This window comes from Oncorhynchus clarkii, chromosome 31 (genome assembly GCF_045791955.1).
Source record: "Oncorhynchus clarkii lewisi isolate Uvic-CL-2024 chromosome 31, UVic_Ocla_1.0, whole genome shotgun sequence".
Taxonomy (NCBI): domain Eukaryota; kingdom Metazoa; phylum Chordata; class Actinopteri; order Salmoniformes; family Salmonidae; genus Oncorhynchus; species Oncorhynchus clarkii.
In genome coordinates, this window is record NC_092177.1 from 16,585,557 (window position 1) to 16,605,768 (window position 20,212).

General features: G+C 44.0%; 1 protein-coding gene across 1 annotated transcript in view; it reads right to left on the reverse strand.

The window, feature by feature from the left end:
• The window catches only part of LOC139390629 (PH and SEC7 domain-containing protein 2-like), a 61,890-nt gene that overhangs the window by 26,792 nt on the left and 14,886 nt on the right, over positions 1 to 20,212 (reverse strand). The window contains exon 3 of the mRNA XM_071137878.1: positions 19,436 to 20,206. Within this exon, the coding sequence (XP_070993979.1) occupies positions 19,436 to 20,206 (771 nt within the window). The remainder of the gene's footprint in view (positions 1 to 19,435; positions 20,207 to 20,212) is intronic.

A 20,212-nucleotide genomic window follows, 5' to 3' on the forward strand; every position in this document is an offset into this window, starting at 1 on the left:
TAAGGTAGGACAAAGAGAAGAGAATAGGCACCTGGGACCCTTATCTAGACTAGACCTTATAGACAGCCATTGAAAGCTCGACAGCCATGATGTGACAGGACCACAATAGGCCCTGATCACTAAGCTAGCAGGAAACAGGATGTTGTCATCAACATTGTGATGCAAGTCACTGACAAGGATTCTAGTGAAGAAAGTGTTTATATAAGGCAGTCTGGTCTCAGAGTTTCAGCCCCCCAGCTCTATCTGACTTCTCAAATGGCCACCACATTCTAACATTTCACTGACATCAGCATTCCTTTCTAGCAGGCATCATAGGCCCGTGAATCATGACGTCAAACGATTGCAACGCAACCTCCAAAAGGAATACTTTGGAGTCTGGGTTGAACGTTTATGACATATTTATGAGCTCTCACTCCAAATGTTAAATATACTCCTGCAACCTCTAGAAGAACACCATAGGAGCAGTAACAATTGGATACAATAGTCTTCGACTGTTTTGTCCTGGTTGAGGATCAATGACGTAGGGTCTGGAGAAAAATATACGTAATAAATGTCCTCTCAGTCAATGGCATCGAGTGATACAGTCGCTGTACGTATAACATGTAAATAAAATACAAAGGCAGCTAAAAATGTATGTAAATAATCCAGTGAAATTATCTGGTGTGATTTAAGTATCTCCCAGCCAGGTCACCCGTGATACAAGTCAGGATTCGACGTCCACCCATGTCTGAGGACATCGGGAGATGACGTTGAAACCGTCCACTAGGGGCAACAGTGAGCGCTGTTACATTCAAGGAGGTTTCGTTGTGGATGGGGATGGTGGATGGTGGATGGTGGATGGTGGATGGGGATGGTGGATGTTGGATGGGGATGGCGGATGGGGATGGTGGATGGGGATGTGGATGGTGGATGGTGGATGGGGATGGTGGATGGTAGATGGTGGATGGTAGATGGGGATGGTGGATGGTGGATGGGGATGGTGGATGGGGATGGTAGATGGGGATGGTGGATGGTGGATGGGGATGGGGATTGGGATGGTGGATGGGGATGGTGGATGGGGATGTGGATGGTGGATGGTGGATGGTGGATGGGGATGGTGGATGGTGGATGGGAATTGTGGATGGGGGATGACGGATGGGCGTAAGCATCTGCCTCTGGTGCCAAAGGCTGCATATTCGAATCCAGCTATAGAAAATTGATTTTTATATTTTTGCTTTATGCCTATCCCAAACCTGAACCATTACCTTAACCAATGCCTAACCTTAAGATTTCAGAGTTAATGCCTTAACCTAAAATCCGACTACTAAGTGGACTGGACAATCGTTTTTGGAGAGATTGAGAGCTTTTCAGTGATAACCACCATTAATATTAGCAGCACAGATGCGCAGCACAGTTCTGTTCAGCAGTGGGAAGGACGAGCCACACCCAGCACACACAGCCTACATCAGCTGGTGAGCTGAGGGGGAGCAAGTGATGAGTGTGGGCAGACAGGCTCTGCCCTGGTTCCAGTTATACACATCGCACAGACTACTCTATTTTTTGCTTCCCCGTAGCTAACCAGTCACCTGCATTCTAGTTAGCTACCCGTTGCCAGGTAATTTTTTTATTTCACCTTTATTTAACCAGGTAGGCCAGTTGAGAACAAGTTCTCATTTACAACTGCATCCTGGCCAAGATAAAGCAAAGCAATGCGACAAAAACAACAACACAGAGTTACACATAAGCAAACGTACAATGAACAACACAAAATAAAAATAGAAATGTATACAGTGTGTGCAAATGTAGAAGAGTAGGGAGGTAGGCAAAAAATAGGCCCTAGCGGCATAAATAATACACATTTAGTATTAACACTGGAGTGATAGATGTGCAGATGATGAATGTGCAAGTAGAGATACTGGGCTGCAAAAGAGCAAGAGAGTAAGTAATAATATGGGGATGAGGTAGTCGTGTGTGCAATTTACAGATTGGCTGTGTACAGGTACAGTGATCGATCGGTAAGCTGCTCTGACAGCTGATGCTTAAAGTTAGTGAGGGAGATATAAGACTCCAGCTTCAGAGATTTTTGCAATTCGTTCCAGTCATTGGCAGCAGAGAACTGGAAGGAAAGGTGGCCAAAGGAAGCGTTGGTTTTGGGCATGACCAGTGAAATATACCTGCTGGAGAGCGTGCTACGGGTCTGTGTTGCTATGGTGACCAGTGAGCTGAGATAAGGCGGGGCTTTACCGAGCAAAGACTTATAGATGACCTGGGGCCAGTGGGTTTGGTGACGGATATGTAGTAAGGGCCAGCCAGCCTTGAGCATACAGGTCGCAGTGGTGGGTAGTATATGGGGCTTTGGGGATAAAACGGATGGCACTGTGATAGACTACATCCAGTTTGCTGAGTAGAGTGTTGGGGGCTATTTTGTAAATGACATCGCCGAAGTCAAGGATCGGTAGGATAGTCAGTTATACGAGGGTATGTTTGGTGGCATGAGTGAAGGATGCTTTGTTGCGAAATAGAAAGCCGATTCTAGATTTAATTTTGGATTGGAGATGCTTTTTCTTAGGGATCAGGCTCCTTTTTCTCCATTTCCGACTGAATGACATGCCCAAAGCAAACTGCCTGAAGCTCAGGCCCTGAAGCCAGGATGTGCATATTATTGGTACCATTGGAATGAAAACACTTTGAAGGTTGTAGAAATGTTAAAATAATGTAGGAGAATATAACACAATAGATATGGTAGGAGAAAATCCAAAGAAAAACCAACCAGAATTTGTTTTTTTTGAGAGAACATCCTCTTAGAAATGCAAGAGAAAGCTCATATTCTAAAATAGTGCAATTCCTATGGCTTCCACAGGGTGTCAGCAGTCTATATTCAAAGTTTCATGCTTGTAACTTCAAAAAACAAATAAGAAATAAGAGTTTTTGTATGAGAACACAGTCTTGAAAATCTGTGTCATCGCGTACAATGATGAAGTTGCGCACCTGCTAAAATCGGTTTCTTGTTGAACATACTTCTTTCCGAAATATATATTATAGTTTACATTTAGGGTGTTTGAGGAGTAAATACAAACGTATTTTGACTTGTTGAAACAAAGTTTAGGGGCCTCCCGGGTGGCGCAGTGGTTAAGGGCGGTGTACTGCAGCGCCAGCTGTGCCATCAGAGTCCCTGGGTTCGTGCCCAGGCTCTGTCGTAACCGGCTGCGACCGGGTGCGCCCAGGCTCTGTCGTAACCGGCTGCGCCCGGGTAGGGATCTCCAGCGACTCCTGTGGCGGGCCGGGCGCAGTGCGCGCTAGCCAAGGTTGCCAGGTGCACGGTGTAGCCTCCGACACATTGGTGCGGCTGGCACATTGGTGCGGCTGGCACATTGGTGCGGCCGGGTTGGATGCGCACTGTGTTAAGAAGCAGTACGGCTGGTTGGGTTGGGTTGTGTATCGGATGACACGTGACATTCAGCCTTTGTCTCTCCCGAGCCCGTACGGGACAAGATAGTAGCTACTACAACAATTGGATACCACGAAATTCAAAAAAAAAAAAAAAGTTTAGGGGTAGATTTTTGGATTCCTTTCTCTGCAAGTTGAACGAGTGGATTACTCATATCGATGGCGACTAAGAGACTAAGCATTTTTCCACGGCAGGCCATGCTTTCCACCTACCCCTACCCTGGCCAACATCTCAGCACCCCCTCCAGCAACTTGCCCCCTCCCCGCTTAACCCTCCCCGCTTCTCCTTCACCCAAATCCAGACAATCTGCTTAGTCTTAGAGACTTTTTGGGATATAAAAAATTATTTTATCTAACAAAATCAGAGATATATGAGATATATGAGATATATGTTATCTCTGGGACCCTTCGGATGACAAATCAGGGGAAGATTTTCAAAAAGTAAGTGAATATTTCATCTTTATATGTGAATGTATGAAACCTGTGCCTGTGGAAAAAATATTTTGTTGTGGGGAGCCGTCCTCAAACAATCACATGGCATGTTTCCGATGTAATAGCTACTGTAAATTGGACAGTGCAGTTAGATAAACAGGAATTTAAGCTTTCAGCCGATATAGACACTTATATGTACCTAAATATTTAACCGCTATAATAACTATTCAAATTTATTTGAATTACGCGCCCTCCAGTTTCACCGGAAATTGACCCGCTAGCGGGACACCAATCCCTATGAAGTTTTAATGTGAATCTGGAAGGAGAGGTTACAGTCTAACCAGACACCTAGGTATTTGATTGAATGAGGTGATTGACAGAGACGAAAGCCTTGGCCAGGTCGATGAAGACGGCGGCACAGTACTGTCTCTTATCGATGGCGGTTATGATATCGTTGAGGACCTTAAGCGTGGCTGAAGTGCACCCATGACCAGCTCGGAAACCAGATTGCATAGTGGAGAAGGTACGGTGGGATTTGAAATGGTCGGTGATCTGTTTATTAACTTGGCTTTCGAAGATTTTAGAAAGGCAGGGCAGGATGGATATAGGTCTATAACAGTTTGGGCCTAGAGTGTCTCACCCTTTGAAGAGGGGGATGACCGTGACAGCTTTCCAATCTTTGGGGATCTCAGACGATACAAAAGAGAGGTTGAATAGGCTAGTAATAGTGGTTGCAACAATTTTGGCGGTCAATTTTAGAAAGAGAGGGTCCAGGTTGTCTGGATTTGGGTGAAGGAGAAGTGGGGAGGGGGCAAGTTGCTGGAGGGGGTGCTGAGATGTTGGCCAGGGTAGGGGTAGCCAGGTGGAAAGCATGGCCTGCCGTGGAAAAATGCTTATTGAAATGATCGATTATCGTAGCTTTATCGGTGGTGACAGTGTTTCCTATCCTCAGTGCAGTGGGCAGCTGGGAGGAGGTGCTCTTATTCTCCATGGACTTTACAGTGTCCCAAAACCTTTTGGAATTAGTGCTACAGGAAGCACATTTCAGTTTGAAAAAGCAAGCCTTAGCTTTCCTAACTGATTGGGTATATTGGTTCCTGACTTCCCTGAAAAGTTGCATATTGCGGGGGCTATTCGATGCTAATGCAGAACGCCACAGGATGTTTTTGTGCTGGTCAAGGGCAGTCAAGTCTGGGGTGAACCAAGGGCTATATCTGTTCTTAGTTCTACATTTTTTGAATGAGGCATGCTTATAAAAGATGGAGAGGAAAGCACTTTTGAAGAGCAAACAGGCATCCTTTACTGATGGAATGAGGCCAATATCCTTCCAGGATACCCGGGCCAGGTCGATTAGAAAGGCCTGCTCGCTGAAGTGTTGCTTGCTGTTTGGGGTTTTAGGCTGGGTTTCTGTACAGCACTTTGAGATATCAGCTGATGTACGAAGGGCTATACATTTGGTTTGATTTGATTTGATCTAGCTTAGGTTGTAGGACGGCTGGGGTGTTAAGCATGTTCCAGTTTAGGTCACATAACAGTACAAACTCTGAAGATAGATGGGGGGCGATCAATTTCCATATGGTGTCCAGGGCACAACTGGGGGCCAAGTGGAGTCTATAACAAGTGGCAATGGTGAGAGACTTGTTTCTAGAAAGGTGGATTTTTAGAAGTAAAAGCTTGAATTGTTTGGACACAGACATGGATAGTATGACAGAACTCTGCAGGCTATCTCTGCAGTAGAATGCAACTCCGCCCCCTTTGGCAGTTCTATCTTGTTGGAAAATGTTATGTTTAGGGATGGAAATTTCAGGATTTTTGGTGGCCTTCCTAAGCCAGGATTCAGACACAGCTAGGACATCAGGGTTGGTGGAGTGTGCTAAAGCAGTGAATAAAACAAACTTAGGGAGGAGGCTTCTAATGTTAACATGCATGAAACAAATGCTTTTAAGGTTACAGAAGTCAACAAATGAGAACGCCTGGGGAATTGGAGTGATGCTGGGGGCTGCAGGGCCTGGGTTAAACTCTACATCACCAGAGGAACAAAGGAGGAGTAGGATAAGAGTACGGCTGAAGGCTAAAATAACTGGTCGTCTAGTGCATTCAGAACAGAGAGTAAAAGGAGCAGGTTTCTGGGCACGATAGCATAGATTCAAGGCATAGTGTACAGACAAGGTTATGTTAGGATGTGAGTACAGTGTAGGTAAGCCTAGGCATTGAATGACGATGAGAGAGGCTTTGTCTCTAGAGGCACCATTTAAGCCAGGTGCGGTCACCGCATGTGTGGGGGGTGGAACATAAGGGGGTTCCGCTTCAAAAGTGTAAAAATAGCAGATCCATACCACATTGGGTGAGGCGGGATGCAGGAGAGCATGGTCAGTCCGTAGATGGAACATGAGATAAAACAAATAATAGAAATATATGCGAAGAAAAACGATATATACAGGGGACGGGACAAGACAATCAAAGCAAACATCCCCGCTGCTACGCCACCTTGGATCAGAAGAGGTTAAGAAGCATCTCACTGGGCAAAAACAATATTTTTTTGTGCATTAGCGAGCCGCATTTTACATTGAAATCAAATAAAATGTCATTGGTCACATCCACATATTTAGCAGGTGTAGTGAAATGCTTGTATTCCTAGCTCCAACGGTGCAGTAATATCTAATAACGCACAGCAATACACACAAATCAGTATAAATATACATATACCTGTCCATAATGTCTATAGATCCCATTATGGACAGTATGTGGATAGAATATATAGTATATCTGAAGAACACGTAGGCAAGAATAGTATATGTATAGCAATCCAGCGTCTTCGTCCTCGGTTCTTTCTCCCTCTCCGGTGGCTTCTACTTCGGGTTCAGATCTTCGGAGCTCCCAGCCTCACCAGACAGTGAGGCTGCCTGAGAGACCAGCCCATTCAACATCACCAGCTTTCATCATAGGCAACTCTATGGTGAGAAACATCTCGGTCCCCAAGGCAAAAACCCTGTGCTACCCAGGAGCACGAGTACAGGACAAGGCTGCTTCAGACTGTTCTACCACAGGAGCACGAGTACAGGACAAGGCTGCTTCAGACTGTTCTACCACAGGAGCACGAGTACAGGACATAACAATGCTGTTTCAGACTGTTCTACCACAGGAGCACGAGTACAGGACATAACAAGGCTGCTTCAGACTGTTCTACCACAGGAGCACGAGTACAGGACATAACAAAGCTGTTTCAGACTGTTCTACCACAGGAGCACGAGTACAGGACATAACAAAGCTGTTTCAGACTGTTCTACCACAGGAGCACGAGTACAGGACATAAAAAAGCTGCTTCAGACTGTTCTACCACAGATGCCAGGAGCTGACACTGTCGTTGTCCATGTGGGGTCAAACGACATCAGGTGGGCTAGCTCGGGAAATTTGAAATTTGATTTTAAAGAACTGATTTAGCATTAAAAGACTCCAAAAAACGGCCAATCATTTCAGGCCCAGTACCATCGTTGGGCCGCGGGTGTGAAAGATTCAGCAGACTACTGGCATTACACATCTGGCTAAAAGACTACTGTAGTTCTGCTGGAGTCACTATTATTGATAACTTTGTCACCTTCTGGAAACAGAAGATACTCTACAGGAATGACAGAGTTTATCCAAATCATCTGGCTCCTGGACTCTGTCCACTAATTTCAAGGCTGCGTTGAAACAATGACTGGTAAATGATCCAAGACCAGCTCAATTAATCCCTACCATTGTGACAATGAGTCGTCATAATGCTTCATCAAATGTACATGATCTTAGGGGCATTAGCAAACACAATGAAAGTAATTTAATTTATGTACCCCTAATTGCACCTAATACATCTGTTTATCCTACAGCTATTGTAAGCAGTAATGAGCCTATAAACCAGAATTACACTGTTAGCACTGAGGCGGTGTGCAATAGTAGGAAGACAACTTTATGCTGCTCATCTCTCAGCTCCAATGTAAATAACATGAGTAAGTCTACCTCTGATAAGCTTCCCAGTAAAGCATTAAAAACAATCAAGCAACCCAGAAAAGTGCTAAAAATAGCCCATATTAACATATATAGCCTAAGAAACAAGGTCCATGAAGTCAATAACTTGCTTGTAACAGATTACATTCATATTCAGATTATCTCTGAAACTCACTTAGATAATACCTTTGATAATACAGTGGAAGCAATACATGATTATAACATCAATCGAAAAGACAGAAATGCCAAAGAGGGCGGTGTTACGGTCTATATTCAGAACCACATTCCTGTAAAGCTTAGAGAGGATCTCATGTTAAATACTGTTGAAGTAATATGGCTACAGGTTCATCTGCCTCACCTAAAACCCATTCTGGTGGGAAGCTGCTATAGACCACCAAGTGCTAACAGTCAGTATCTGGATAATATGTGTGAAATGCTTGATAATGTATGAGATATCAACAGATAAGTATATTTTCTGGGTGATTTAAATATTGACTGGCAATCATCAAGCTGCCCACTCAGGAAAAAAACGTACCAGGGTAGTTACAAACAGCACAGGAATGAAATCATTAACATCTATTGATCACATCTTTACTAATGCTGCAGATATGTGCTCAATAGGATGTAGTGATCACAATATAGTCGCCATATCTAGGAAAACCAAAGTTCCAAAGGCTGGGCCTATTATGGTGTATAAGCGGACAAACAATAATTTTTGTAGTGATTCATATGTGTAATGAGTGTAATGAGGAGCAACCAAACGCTACACTTGACGCATTTATGAAACTACTTATTCCAGTTACTAATAAGCACACAGACATTAAGAAAATTACTGTAACAACTGTTAAATCCCCTTGGATTGATGAGGAATTGAAAAATTATATGGTTGAGAGGGATGAGGCAAAAGGTATGACAATTAAATCTGGCAGCCCAACTGATTGGCAAACGTACTGCAAATTAAGAAATCACGTGATGAAACTAAAGAAAAAGAAAAGAAACTACACTATGAAACAAAGATAAATTATATAAAGAATGATAGTAAAACGCTTTGGGACACCTTAAATGAAATTTTTGGGAAAAAAAGCCAACTCTGCTCCTTCATTCATTGAATCAGATGACTCATTCATCACAAAGCCCACTGATATTGCAAACTATTTAATTACTTTTTCATTGGCAACATAAGCAAACTTATGGATGACAAGCCAGCAACAAACGCTGACACTACACATCCAAGTATTTCGGACTAAATTATGAAAGACAAGAATTGTACTTTTGAATTCTGTAAAGTTAGTGTGGAAGAGGTGAAACATTTATTGTTGTCTATCAACAATGACAAGCCACCGGGGTCTGACAATCTGGATGGAAAATTACTGAGGATAATAGCAGATGATACTGCCACTCCTATTTTCCACATCTTCAATTTAAGCCTACTGGAAAGTGTGTGCCCTCAGGCCTGGAGGGAAGCTAAAGTCATTCCGCTACCCAAGAATAGTAAAGCCCCCTTCACTGGCTCAAATACTTCTAGAAGAAATTGTGTTTGACCAGATACAATGCTATTTCACAGTAAACATATCGACAACAGAATTTCAGCATGCTTATTGAGAAGGACACTCAACAAGCACAGCACTTACACAAATGACTGAGAGAAATTGATGATAAAATGATTGTGGGGGCTGTCTTGTAGACTTCAGTGCAGCTTTTGACATTATCGATCATAGTCTGCTGCTGGAAAAAAGTATGTGTTATGGCTTTACACCCCCTGCTATAATGTGGGTTACTTGTCTAACAGAACACAAAGGGTGTTCTTTGATGGAAGCCTCTCAAATATAATCCAGTTAGAATCAGAAATTCCCCAGGGTAGCTGTTTAGGCCCCTTGCTTTTTTCAATCTTTACTAATGACATGCCACTGGCTTTCAGTTAGGCCAGTGTGTCTATGTATGCGGATGACTCAACACTATACATGTCAGCTACTACAGTGACTGACATGACTGCAACACTCAACAAAGAGCTGCAGTTAGTTTCAGAGTGGGTGGCAAGGAATAAGTTAGCCCTAAATATTTCTAAAACCAAAAGCATTGTATTTGGAACAAAACACTCATTAAACCCTAAACCTCAACTAAATATTGTAATAAAGAATGTGGAAATTGAGCAAGTTGAAATGACTGAAATGCTTTGAGTAACACTAGATTGTAAACTGTCATGCTCAAAACATATTGATGCAGTAGTAGCTAAGATGGGGAGAAGTCTGTCTATAATAAAGCGATGCTCTGCCTTCTTAACAAAATTATCAACAAGGCAGGTCTTACAGGCCCTAGTTTTGTCACACCTCGACTACTGTTCAGTCGTGTGGTCAGGTGCCACAAAAAAGGACTTAGGAAAATTGCAATGGGCTCAGAACAGGGCAGCACGGCTGGCCCTTGGATGTACAGAGAGCTAATATTAATAATATGCATGTCAATCTCTCCTGGCTGAAAGTGAACGAGAGATTGACTTCATCACTACTTTTATTTATGAGAGGTATTGACATGTTGAATGCACCGAGCTGTCTGTTTAAACTACTAGCACACAGCTCGGAAACCCATGTATACCCCACAAGACATGCCAATAGAGGTCTCTACACGGTCCTCAAGTCCAGAACAGACTATGGGAGGTACACAGTACTACATAGAGCCACGACTACATGGAACTCTATTCCACATTAAGTAACTGACGCATGCAGTAAAATTATACTTAAAAAACAGATATGAAAACACACAACAGCAGGGACTGTGAAGCACAAACATTGGCACAGACACATGCATACACACACACACACACACACACACACACACACACACACGATAACATACGCACTATACATACACATGGATTTAGTACAGTAGATATGTGGTAGTGGTGGATTAGGGGCCAGAGGGCACACAGTGTGTTATGAAATCTGTGAACATATTGTAATGTTTTAAAAATGGTATAAACTGCCTTAATTTTGCTGGACCCCAGGAAGAGTAGCTGTTGCTTTGGCAGCAGCTAATGGGGATCCATAATAAATATCGGGGCGGCAGGTAGCCTAGTGGTTAGAGTGTTGGACTTGTAACCGACACGCGCAGGCCCTTTTTCTCGGGATTTTGCCTGCTGTTCACGTTCTGTTATAGTCACAGACATGATTTAACCAGTTTTAGAAACTTCAGAGTGTTTTCTATCCACACATACTAATCATATGCATATACTATATTCCTGGCATGAGTAGCAGGACGTTGAAATGTTGCGCGATTTTTAACAAAATGTTGAAAAAATTCAAGAGAGCTCTAAGAGGTTAACCTGAACCAGATTACAGGCACTGCTTACAGTGAGAAGCTTCTTCTTGAGCAGACAGATTGATACCCCGTCCAAACCCTAACTCGGATGACGCTGGGCCAATTGTGCGCTGCCCTATGTGCCGCTGCACCACTCCGGAGCCCCATAAGCATTTCTGTCTCTTCTATAGATGTTATATCCTTGTATTGCTACTGCTGTATCATCAAATTAATTATCTAAGTGAATCTCAGAAATGGCTAATATATGAATGTTATCTGATGATAGCAAGTTATTGACTTCATGAACATTATTTCTAAGGCTACATATATTAACATGGGTTATTTTCAACCCTTTCCTGGGTAGCTTATCAGAGATAGACCTACTATGGAAGAGAGAAAACAAAGCAAGATACAAAAAATATACATTCATTAGTCCATTAATCAGTTGGTGTGTGTAAGTGCGTGTGCTGCGAGGTTGAAGATATAAACCCATAGGCTTGGCTCTCTCATCCCTTCCAGGCTTTTGGAAGGGAGAGTGGACAATGAGCCTGTCATAGCAATTGGATAAAGTGATCACAGTACTGTATAGTGGCATTATCCAGGAAAGCTAAAGTTCCTAAATCTGGGCCTAAAATAGTGTATAAGAGATCATACAAAATATCTTGCTGTGACTCTTATGTGAATGATGTAAGAAATATTTGTTGGTCTGATGTGATTAATAAGGAGCTTCCAGACGGTGCACTTCACTAATTTGAAGTCACTGAAACCCTTAACAAAGAGTTGCAGTCTGTTTTGGAATGGGTGACCAGTAATAAACTGGTCCAGAACATCTCTAAAACTAAGAGCATTGTATTTGGTACATATCATTCCCTACGTTCTAGACCTCAGCTGAATCTGGTAATGAATGGTGTGGCTGTTGAACAAGTTGAGGAGACTAAAATACTTGGTGTTACCTTAGATTGTAAACTACCATGGTCAAAACATATTTTCAGTGGTTGTAAAGATGGGGAGAGGTCTGTCCATAATAAATAGATGCTCTGATTTTTTGACACCACAAAGCAAGTTCTGCTACAGGCTCTAGTTTGATCTTATCTTGATTAATGTCCAGTCATATGGTCAAGTGCTGCAAAAAAAGACCTAGTTAAGCTGCAGCTGGCCCAGAACAGAGCGGCAGGTCTTGCTCTTCATTGTAATCAGAGGGATAATATGAATACCATGTAAGCCAGCCTCTCTCGGATAAGAGTTGAGGAAAGACTGACTGTGTCACTTCTTGTTATTAAAAGAAACACTAATGTGTTGGAAATTCAAAATTGTTTGCATAGTCAACTTACACACATCACTGACACCCCACCATACATGCCACCAGGGGTCTTTTCACAGTTCCCAGGTCCAGAACAAATTCAAGCAAACATACAGTATTATACAGAGCCATGAGTGCATGGAACTCCAAAAACACCCCACGGCACAACGCCTCTCCCCCATGTGACCTCCTTGTGTGTATGTACTGTATGTGTAACTGATAGAAGCACACACACACACTGCATGTGAATGTTTTTAAATGTTTAAATGTTTTTTGGTTGTGTGTCGGACCCCAGTAAGACTAGCTGTTGCCAATGGCATCGGCTAATGTAGATCCTAATAAATCAAATCAAAATGGCCCACTGTTTTTGTAATTTTGACAATAACTAGACTAAATCATTATTCAAATGACTAAAATGAGACTGTGATGTGAATGATATCTTTGTCAAAATGACTAAGACTAGACTAAATCTAAAAAAGGTGTGTGTGTATGTGTATGTGTATGCGTGTGCGTGTGTGGGTGTGTGTTCATGGCATATTGCTGCTGGAACATGAGTGGATTATCTAAAGAGAATTTCAGCAGCAGAGAGAAGAACTCTCCCAAGAGCTTTATTACTTTAGAGCAGTGCTCCATTATTTTCTGTTCCTCCCCGCCTAGGAAGTAATAAACATTTCGCGCCCCCCCAACTCTCCGCCGCGACTGTAAATAGTAACATTTGTCTATAAAATTGTTTTAAGTACACCTCTGCATAACATTGTGTCCTTATTAACATTAAAGAAAACAAAAAAAGAACAACAAAGAATAACTTTATTAACATTGCTTTTTAGTCTTTAACAAAAAAGACCAAAGTGCATCATTTTGCCTGAAATTAAAAATAAAAAAAATCCTTATTTAAGCTGTAAACATTTTTTGACCATTTGATACTGAAAAATTAAATGAAATATAATCAATAAATAATAATAAATTCAAATTGATCAGCAACATTAACTCAGGAGCACAATATATGAAACACTTTGACCTATAAAACAAAAATGTCAGCGATTGGGTGCAGAGTTGTAGCGGAGTCAGGCGCAGGACAGGTTTGAGCAACACAACTGAGTTTACTCCCAAAAATTCAAGCAATATTCCAAATAGGAAAATGCATACAAACTAACACCTACAACAACCACTAAGACACCAACAATCACGGACAGAACAGAAATGTATGCCAGAGGGTTAAATAAGGAACATGATATGGGGATTGAAACCAGGTGTGTGTAATACAGACAAAACAAAACGAAAATGAAACATGGATCGGTGGTAACTAGAAAGCCGGTGACGTCGACCGCCGAACACCACCCGAACAAGGAGAGGGACCAACTTCGGCGGAAGTCGTGACAAAAAAATGAATAAAACAATGTGGGGTGATTTAGAAAATCTAAATGAGGAAGTCAGGATTAATGGCTACAATGACCACGTTTTGCAGAGCACAGCTTTTTGAAGCATGATACTGCAACTCTCAGCTCCTGCCCAATGTTTAGCTGGGACCTGTACTTGGTCTTCAGTGCAGCAACAGCAGAGAAGCCAGTCTCACAAAGATAAGATGTTGCAAAAGGAAGAAGAATGCCCATGGCCCTCTGCCCTAAGAGTGGATACTGCCTCTCTACTGAATTCACTCAGTGTCTGTGATGTGAACCTCAGTCTCAATGTGGAGTCAGACGTCATATCAATGAACTGGTCCTCCTCTGCAGAGCTGAAACCAGTTGGAGCTGGTGCATTGAAAGGATCTCTCACCCAGTCATATTGGGAATTGTTTTCAGGGAAGTACTTTTTAAAGAATCCCATCAGTGATGAAATATGAAATATGGAATCACTGAGGTGGCATCATAGTCAGTAGTGTCAACAAATTCATGCAGGTTCTCGAATGAATCAGTATTTCCTTCATCAAGTCGCCTGCCCCACATTGCAGGCTTTCGAGTGAAAGAGCTGATCTTGTCTGTGACCTGAGGGAGGTGTTTATATTTCCCTTGAAGCTGTAGATTTAGTTCATTTAGCTTTCCAAATATGTCACTCACCAAACTTACATTAATTTAAAAGATACAACTGCATGGTTATGACCAAAAAGGTTTTCCTTCAGAAAAATCATCAAGCCAGTTTTGCCAGGAAGTTCTCATCACAAAAAAATTCTGCGAGGTCATACTTGTGCTCCTGCTCCGAAAACATTCTTATCTGCTCTCTGAGCTCAAAAACTCAGGACAAGACTTTTCCTTGTGACAGCCACCTTGCTTCACTGTGAAACAGCACCGCTTGATGTTCAGCTCCCATCTCCTCACAGATAGCAGAGAAGACTCTTGTTTTTAGTGGTCTGGTCTTTATAAAATTGACTACACCTACAATGTCAGTCATAATCTCACTTAATTCAGAGGAAAGGTGCCTTGATGCCAGTGCTTCTCTGTGTATAACACAGTGTGTCCACTCAGCATTAGCTGAGGCCTTCTTGATGAGTGCCCAAAGTCCTTTTCTCATCCCTGCCATGGTCTGTGCACCATCACTGCAAACACCAATGCAGTTCTCCCACTTTAGCCCATTCTCAGTCAGGAAGCAGTCCAGCATTTTGAATAGCTTTTCAGCTGTGGCTCTGTCTCTGACATATTTACAAAAAAGTAGATCCTCACACAGGGAGTTTGTCAAGTCAAAACGTACATAAGAGATAAACAAACAGTCTTTGTTGCTGTCAGTTGCTTCATCGAACTGTAAGGCAAAGCGTTTGTCTTTGAGTTTATCTACCAGCTGTTCTTTAAGATCATTAGTAATGTCATTTATACGTCTGGTGACAGTGTCATTGGACAGAGGGATAGTTGTTATTTTTGCAGCACTTGCGTCGTCCAGCAGGACAGAGACCAGGTCTAATGCTGCAGGCAGTATCAGCCCCTCTGCTATGGGGGTTTGTTGCACTGAGCAATTTGGTACGCCACCTTATATGATGCTAACAGTGCTGGTTTATTGTTGGCATTATTCGGCATGTTTTCGCTGAAAAAACTCAAGCGGCTTATCCGCGTGATTGGGGTGTAATGTCTTTAAGTGGCGCCTTAATTTATTTGGCTTCATGCTGTCCGCTGCCAACATTTTTAGACACAGTAAACATACCGGTCTTTCCTCGTCTCCCACCGTAGTCACAGTGAAGCCAAGCGCTACATACGCTTCATCATATTTCCTCGTCTTAGCTTTCGTGAGACTTACGTTTGTCTCATTATCTCTGTCTCTCTCCGCCTTTCTTTTCATCCCTGTTAAACATTTTTCCATGGTGTCTGTTAAGGGTTTGTTATCTGCACTTCATATCTCCTGCTCTGTGCTGTGTGCTCTTGTTCGGTGCAAAAAACCTACTCCCTGCGGCAAAAAAAAAACATGTTCCCCGGGGTCACCCCGCATCGCTCTGAGCCCCCCCAGGGGGGCGCGCCCCACTATTTGAGAAGGACTGCTTTAGAGTGACACCCACAAGGACAGGGCCTGTCTCTCTGGTGTTTGTGTGTGTGTGTTTGCATCCTTGCATCTGTCTGTGTGTCTGTGTGTATGTTAGTGTGCGTGTGTGTGTGTGTGTGTGTGTGTGTGTGTGTGTGTGTGTGTGTGTGTGTGTGTGTGTGTGTGTGTGTGTGTGTGTGTGTGTGTTTGCATCCTTGCGTCTCTCTGTGTGTCTGTGCAGCACATATTACATGAAGCAGAGTAATCTTCAATGAGAGGCAGCTCCTCTGATATAGAGGTTGTGACTTTCATCTTGTCTGTTTACAGCCTCACATCTCTGTATCCTGCTCACAGGGGAGAGAGGCCCAGGCTGTCCCAAATGATACACTATTCCCTTTATAGTGCACTACTTTTGACTAGGGCCCATAGGACTGTGGTCAAAAGTAGTCCACTATAAAGGGAATAGGGTTCCATTTGGGATGCATTCCCAGTCTTACAGCATGATCAATGGGCACAATACCGTCTCCAACTCCATCACCTGCCTAGCATCTCTCTCTGACAGAAACATCATTCAGTCAGCAATGATCTGGATACCTACCGTAAAACTATTCAGAAACAGATCTAGCTAGGTAGCACCAGCTGGCTTTCTAAGCTGTAATACTAGGACCACATGTGTGTCCTCATGTTCATATTGAGAGTGGCTGGGGATTTCAGGTCGGTGGTCTCCTATTCATGTGGCTTTAGTACAGCTATATAGCTATATGGATTATAGCTAAGCTTCAACTATACTGGCCCACTGCTGTAGAGAGAGAACCAGAACCAATTCAATGTTCTCATGGAGATTGACTGATAGGCTGTCTGTAACAAGGAACCAGACCCACTGACTGACTGACTGACTGAGTAGCTTACTAACTGACTGACTGACTGACTGACTAGCTTACTAACTGACTGACTGGGTGATATACTGACTGACTGACTAGCTGACTGACTGACTGAGTGGTTTAATGACTGGCTGACTGGATAACTGATTGACTGATTGGGTGGCTGACTGACTGACTGGCTGACTGGATAACTGATTGACTGATTGGGTGGCTGACTGACTGACTGGCTGACTGGATAACTGATTGACTGATTGGGTGGCTGACTGACTACCTGACTGGCTGACTGGGTGACTGACTGGCTGATTGACTGGCTGACCGGGTGGCTGACTGACTGAGTGGCTGACTGACTGGGTGGCTGACTGACTAACTGGCTGACTGGATAACTGATTGACTGATTGGGTGGCTGACTGACTACCTGACTGGCTGACTGGGTGACTGACTGGCTGATTGACTGGCTGACCGGGTGGCTGACTGACTGAGTGGCTGACTGACTGGGTGGCTGACTGACTAACTAGCTGGCTGACTGACTGACAAACTGGCTGACTGATTGACTGACTGACTGGCTGACTGACTGGGTGGCTAACTGACTGACTGACTGGGTGGCTAACTGACTGACTGGTTAACTGACTGGGTGGCTGACTGACTGATTGGCCGACTGACTGGGTCGATGAGTGCTCTTCCTCTCTTCCTTTTTGTGGCTGATGGTTCCTGCTGAGATAAAGACTAGTTACCCACAATATTCTCAGTAAAGATGTTAGCATTGTGGCTACCAGCTGGGTTTGGGAGAGGTGGGAAACAGAGAGGGAGGGAAGGAAGGGCAGCAGTTAAGGATAAAAGGAGGAGTAGAGAAAATTAGGGGGAGAGGGAGGGAAGGGAAGGGGAGAAGTGAGAGGAGGAGAAGGAGGGGTAGAGACAAGAGAGAGAAGATGGGATGGGACATGGGAGGGAAAAAGAGAGGGAGCACCAGAGTAGAGATCTGACTGTAAAAGAGAACAGACGTTGTGCATCATCCTCTGTTTGACAGAACGATGCAAACAAAGAGATCATTCCTGCTACTTTACCCATCCTCAAAGAGAGCTGCATGAGCACATAGAGAGACTCCAAATATGATAAGAATTTAATCTATAAAGCATTTTTTTTTCATGCATTACGCTCAAATTGACTTCCCTACACCTGTATCCACTCCAGATTGAAAAGTGGCTGGTAAGCCTGGCATGATCTAGAAGCATGTGTTCTCCCCTCTCTCCCGCTGGGCAGAGGAAGGCCAAAGACGGTGATGTCACCGCCAAAACAATGTCTCATTCAGCCAGTGGCTGACGGGCAGGAAGCAAGCTCTCGCTTAAACGATAACATCTGCAGAAGTACACAGAGAGAGAGAGAGAGAGCTGCCATCTATCAGAACTATTAGAAATGTACTGAGCATGTATAAGTCCCTAGTGCAGAGAAGAGCTAATGTCTTTTGGAGTTGGAACACATGCCAGCTTCACTCATTCTGGAATCCATCCTGGAATTCAGAATGATCTCTAATGCCATCAGTTCTAGAATTCACCACACAGCCTTTAGAATTCTGTGTGTCACACATTCTAAAAGGAGGCACTTAGCTCCATGATATCCTGCACTGATTCAGAAGTGGAACACCAAGTGATCAGCAGAACATTATCCCAGCAGTGATTTCTGACAATTTGACACGATTTGAAACATTAGACCCAGAGACTGTGGTCCTGTTGTGATAGTAGAATGGCTCCTGACCTATGTCCAGGTCTCATGTTTCCATGTGTTTCACATTCCTACGCTTATATGGGAGAACATAGCTATGTGATAATGGACCTGGTTGACGTTTTTTGCCATGAACTCTGACATAGGTATTGCAATGTATATTAACTAGATGCTAGCATGCTTTCTCTAGGACATGGGTGGGCAACTCCTCGAGGGCCTGATTGGTGGCACACTTTTTCTTCATCCTTAGCAAACGCAGCTGATTAATCAAATGGCATTCTAAACTGAAGATCATGATTAGGTGATTATTGGAGTCAGGTGTGTTAGCTGGAGCTGGGGCAAAACTGTGACACCAATCAGGACCTCGAGGACTGAAATTTCCCACCCCTGCTCTAGGAATTGATTACATTCAGTATTTTGTGTAGGTTGAATGTGCTGTTCATATTCTCAGCTCTAACTAAACTGTCCATTGCATAGACCCCCATCTCCTGCAGCCTTGGACCTGTAGCACAAGCACAGCCAGGCACAGCCAGTGGGAGGGGGGCAGTATGAACCGGACTCTCCCCTGAGACATCCAGCCAGACCAACCAGACCAGACCCCCCTGCTAATGAACCTCAGCTGGCCTGGCCATCTCACTCATGCCCCCTGCTAGATGTGAGTTTCCCTAGACATACTTTAGTAGTGGACAGGCCAGAGACTTTTCTTGAATGATATCTGAGTACTGCACTTTGATTCACCTAAATCAACCCTGCTTAAATCGATAGCCAACCAGCCACAACCTGTGACAACCTACTACTGACCCACTCAACATATCCCTAATTCTAGTCATAACCCTAGCTGTAACCCTAAACCTAACCCTAGCTTCAAGTCCACACCCCGGCTCAACTCTAACCGTAGCCATTAATCTAACTCTAACTCACTCAACCCACCATAATTCCCCACCCCTTTGCCCCTGCCTTGCCATCTTACCTCATAGAGTTGGGTATGGCTCCAGAACCCTCCGCTCCCCCCTGGGTGTTCATGTGAAACCCATTTGGGATGGCCCATCGGCCAGGCTGGCTCAGGACAAACTCCGACCTGGTCCCGGTGATGGTGGTCCGCAGTGGGCTTCCTCCAGATCCAAGCTCACGGCCTGCAGCACTCTCCCCAGCCTCAGGCTCTCCTCGTTGGGCCTCGGGTCCAGCCTCGCTTCCCTCCTGCTCCATGACAGTGGCTAGTTCCAGCTCCAGAGGCTCAGGGCTCTGGAGAAAGGACCTCTGCTGGATGAGGGGGGTGAGCGGAGCCTCGAAGCTGACACAGCTGTCTGTCTCGTCTGTGAGTGACAGGACATCCAGGGAGTCTAGACTACTGTAGCACGTCCCCCCGCGAAGAAGCGCAGACTCAACAATACGCTCAAACGTCGAGCTGAAGCCGTCCTTGTTGTCCATCCCGCTCTTCTCCCTCTCTCCCTCCCCGTCTTCCTCATCTTCCTCTTCCTCCCCCTCTATGGCGACAACATGCTCCACGATGCGTTCAAACACAGAGCTGAAACTGTCCTGGTTCTCCCTTCCCTCCTCTTCCTCTTCCTCCACCTCTGTGTCCGCCAGCTCTACGGAACACTCGAAGGTGGAGCTGAACGTGTCCAGGTGTTCATGGATGACCTCCACTAAGCCGCCTCCTTCTCTTTCATCTTCATCATCTTCATCATCCTCCTTTTCATGCCCTTTGATTCCATTCTCAGGTCCTATTCCATTGTTCAGCCTGTAT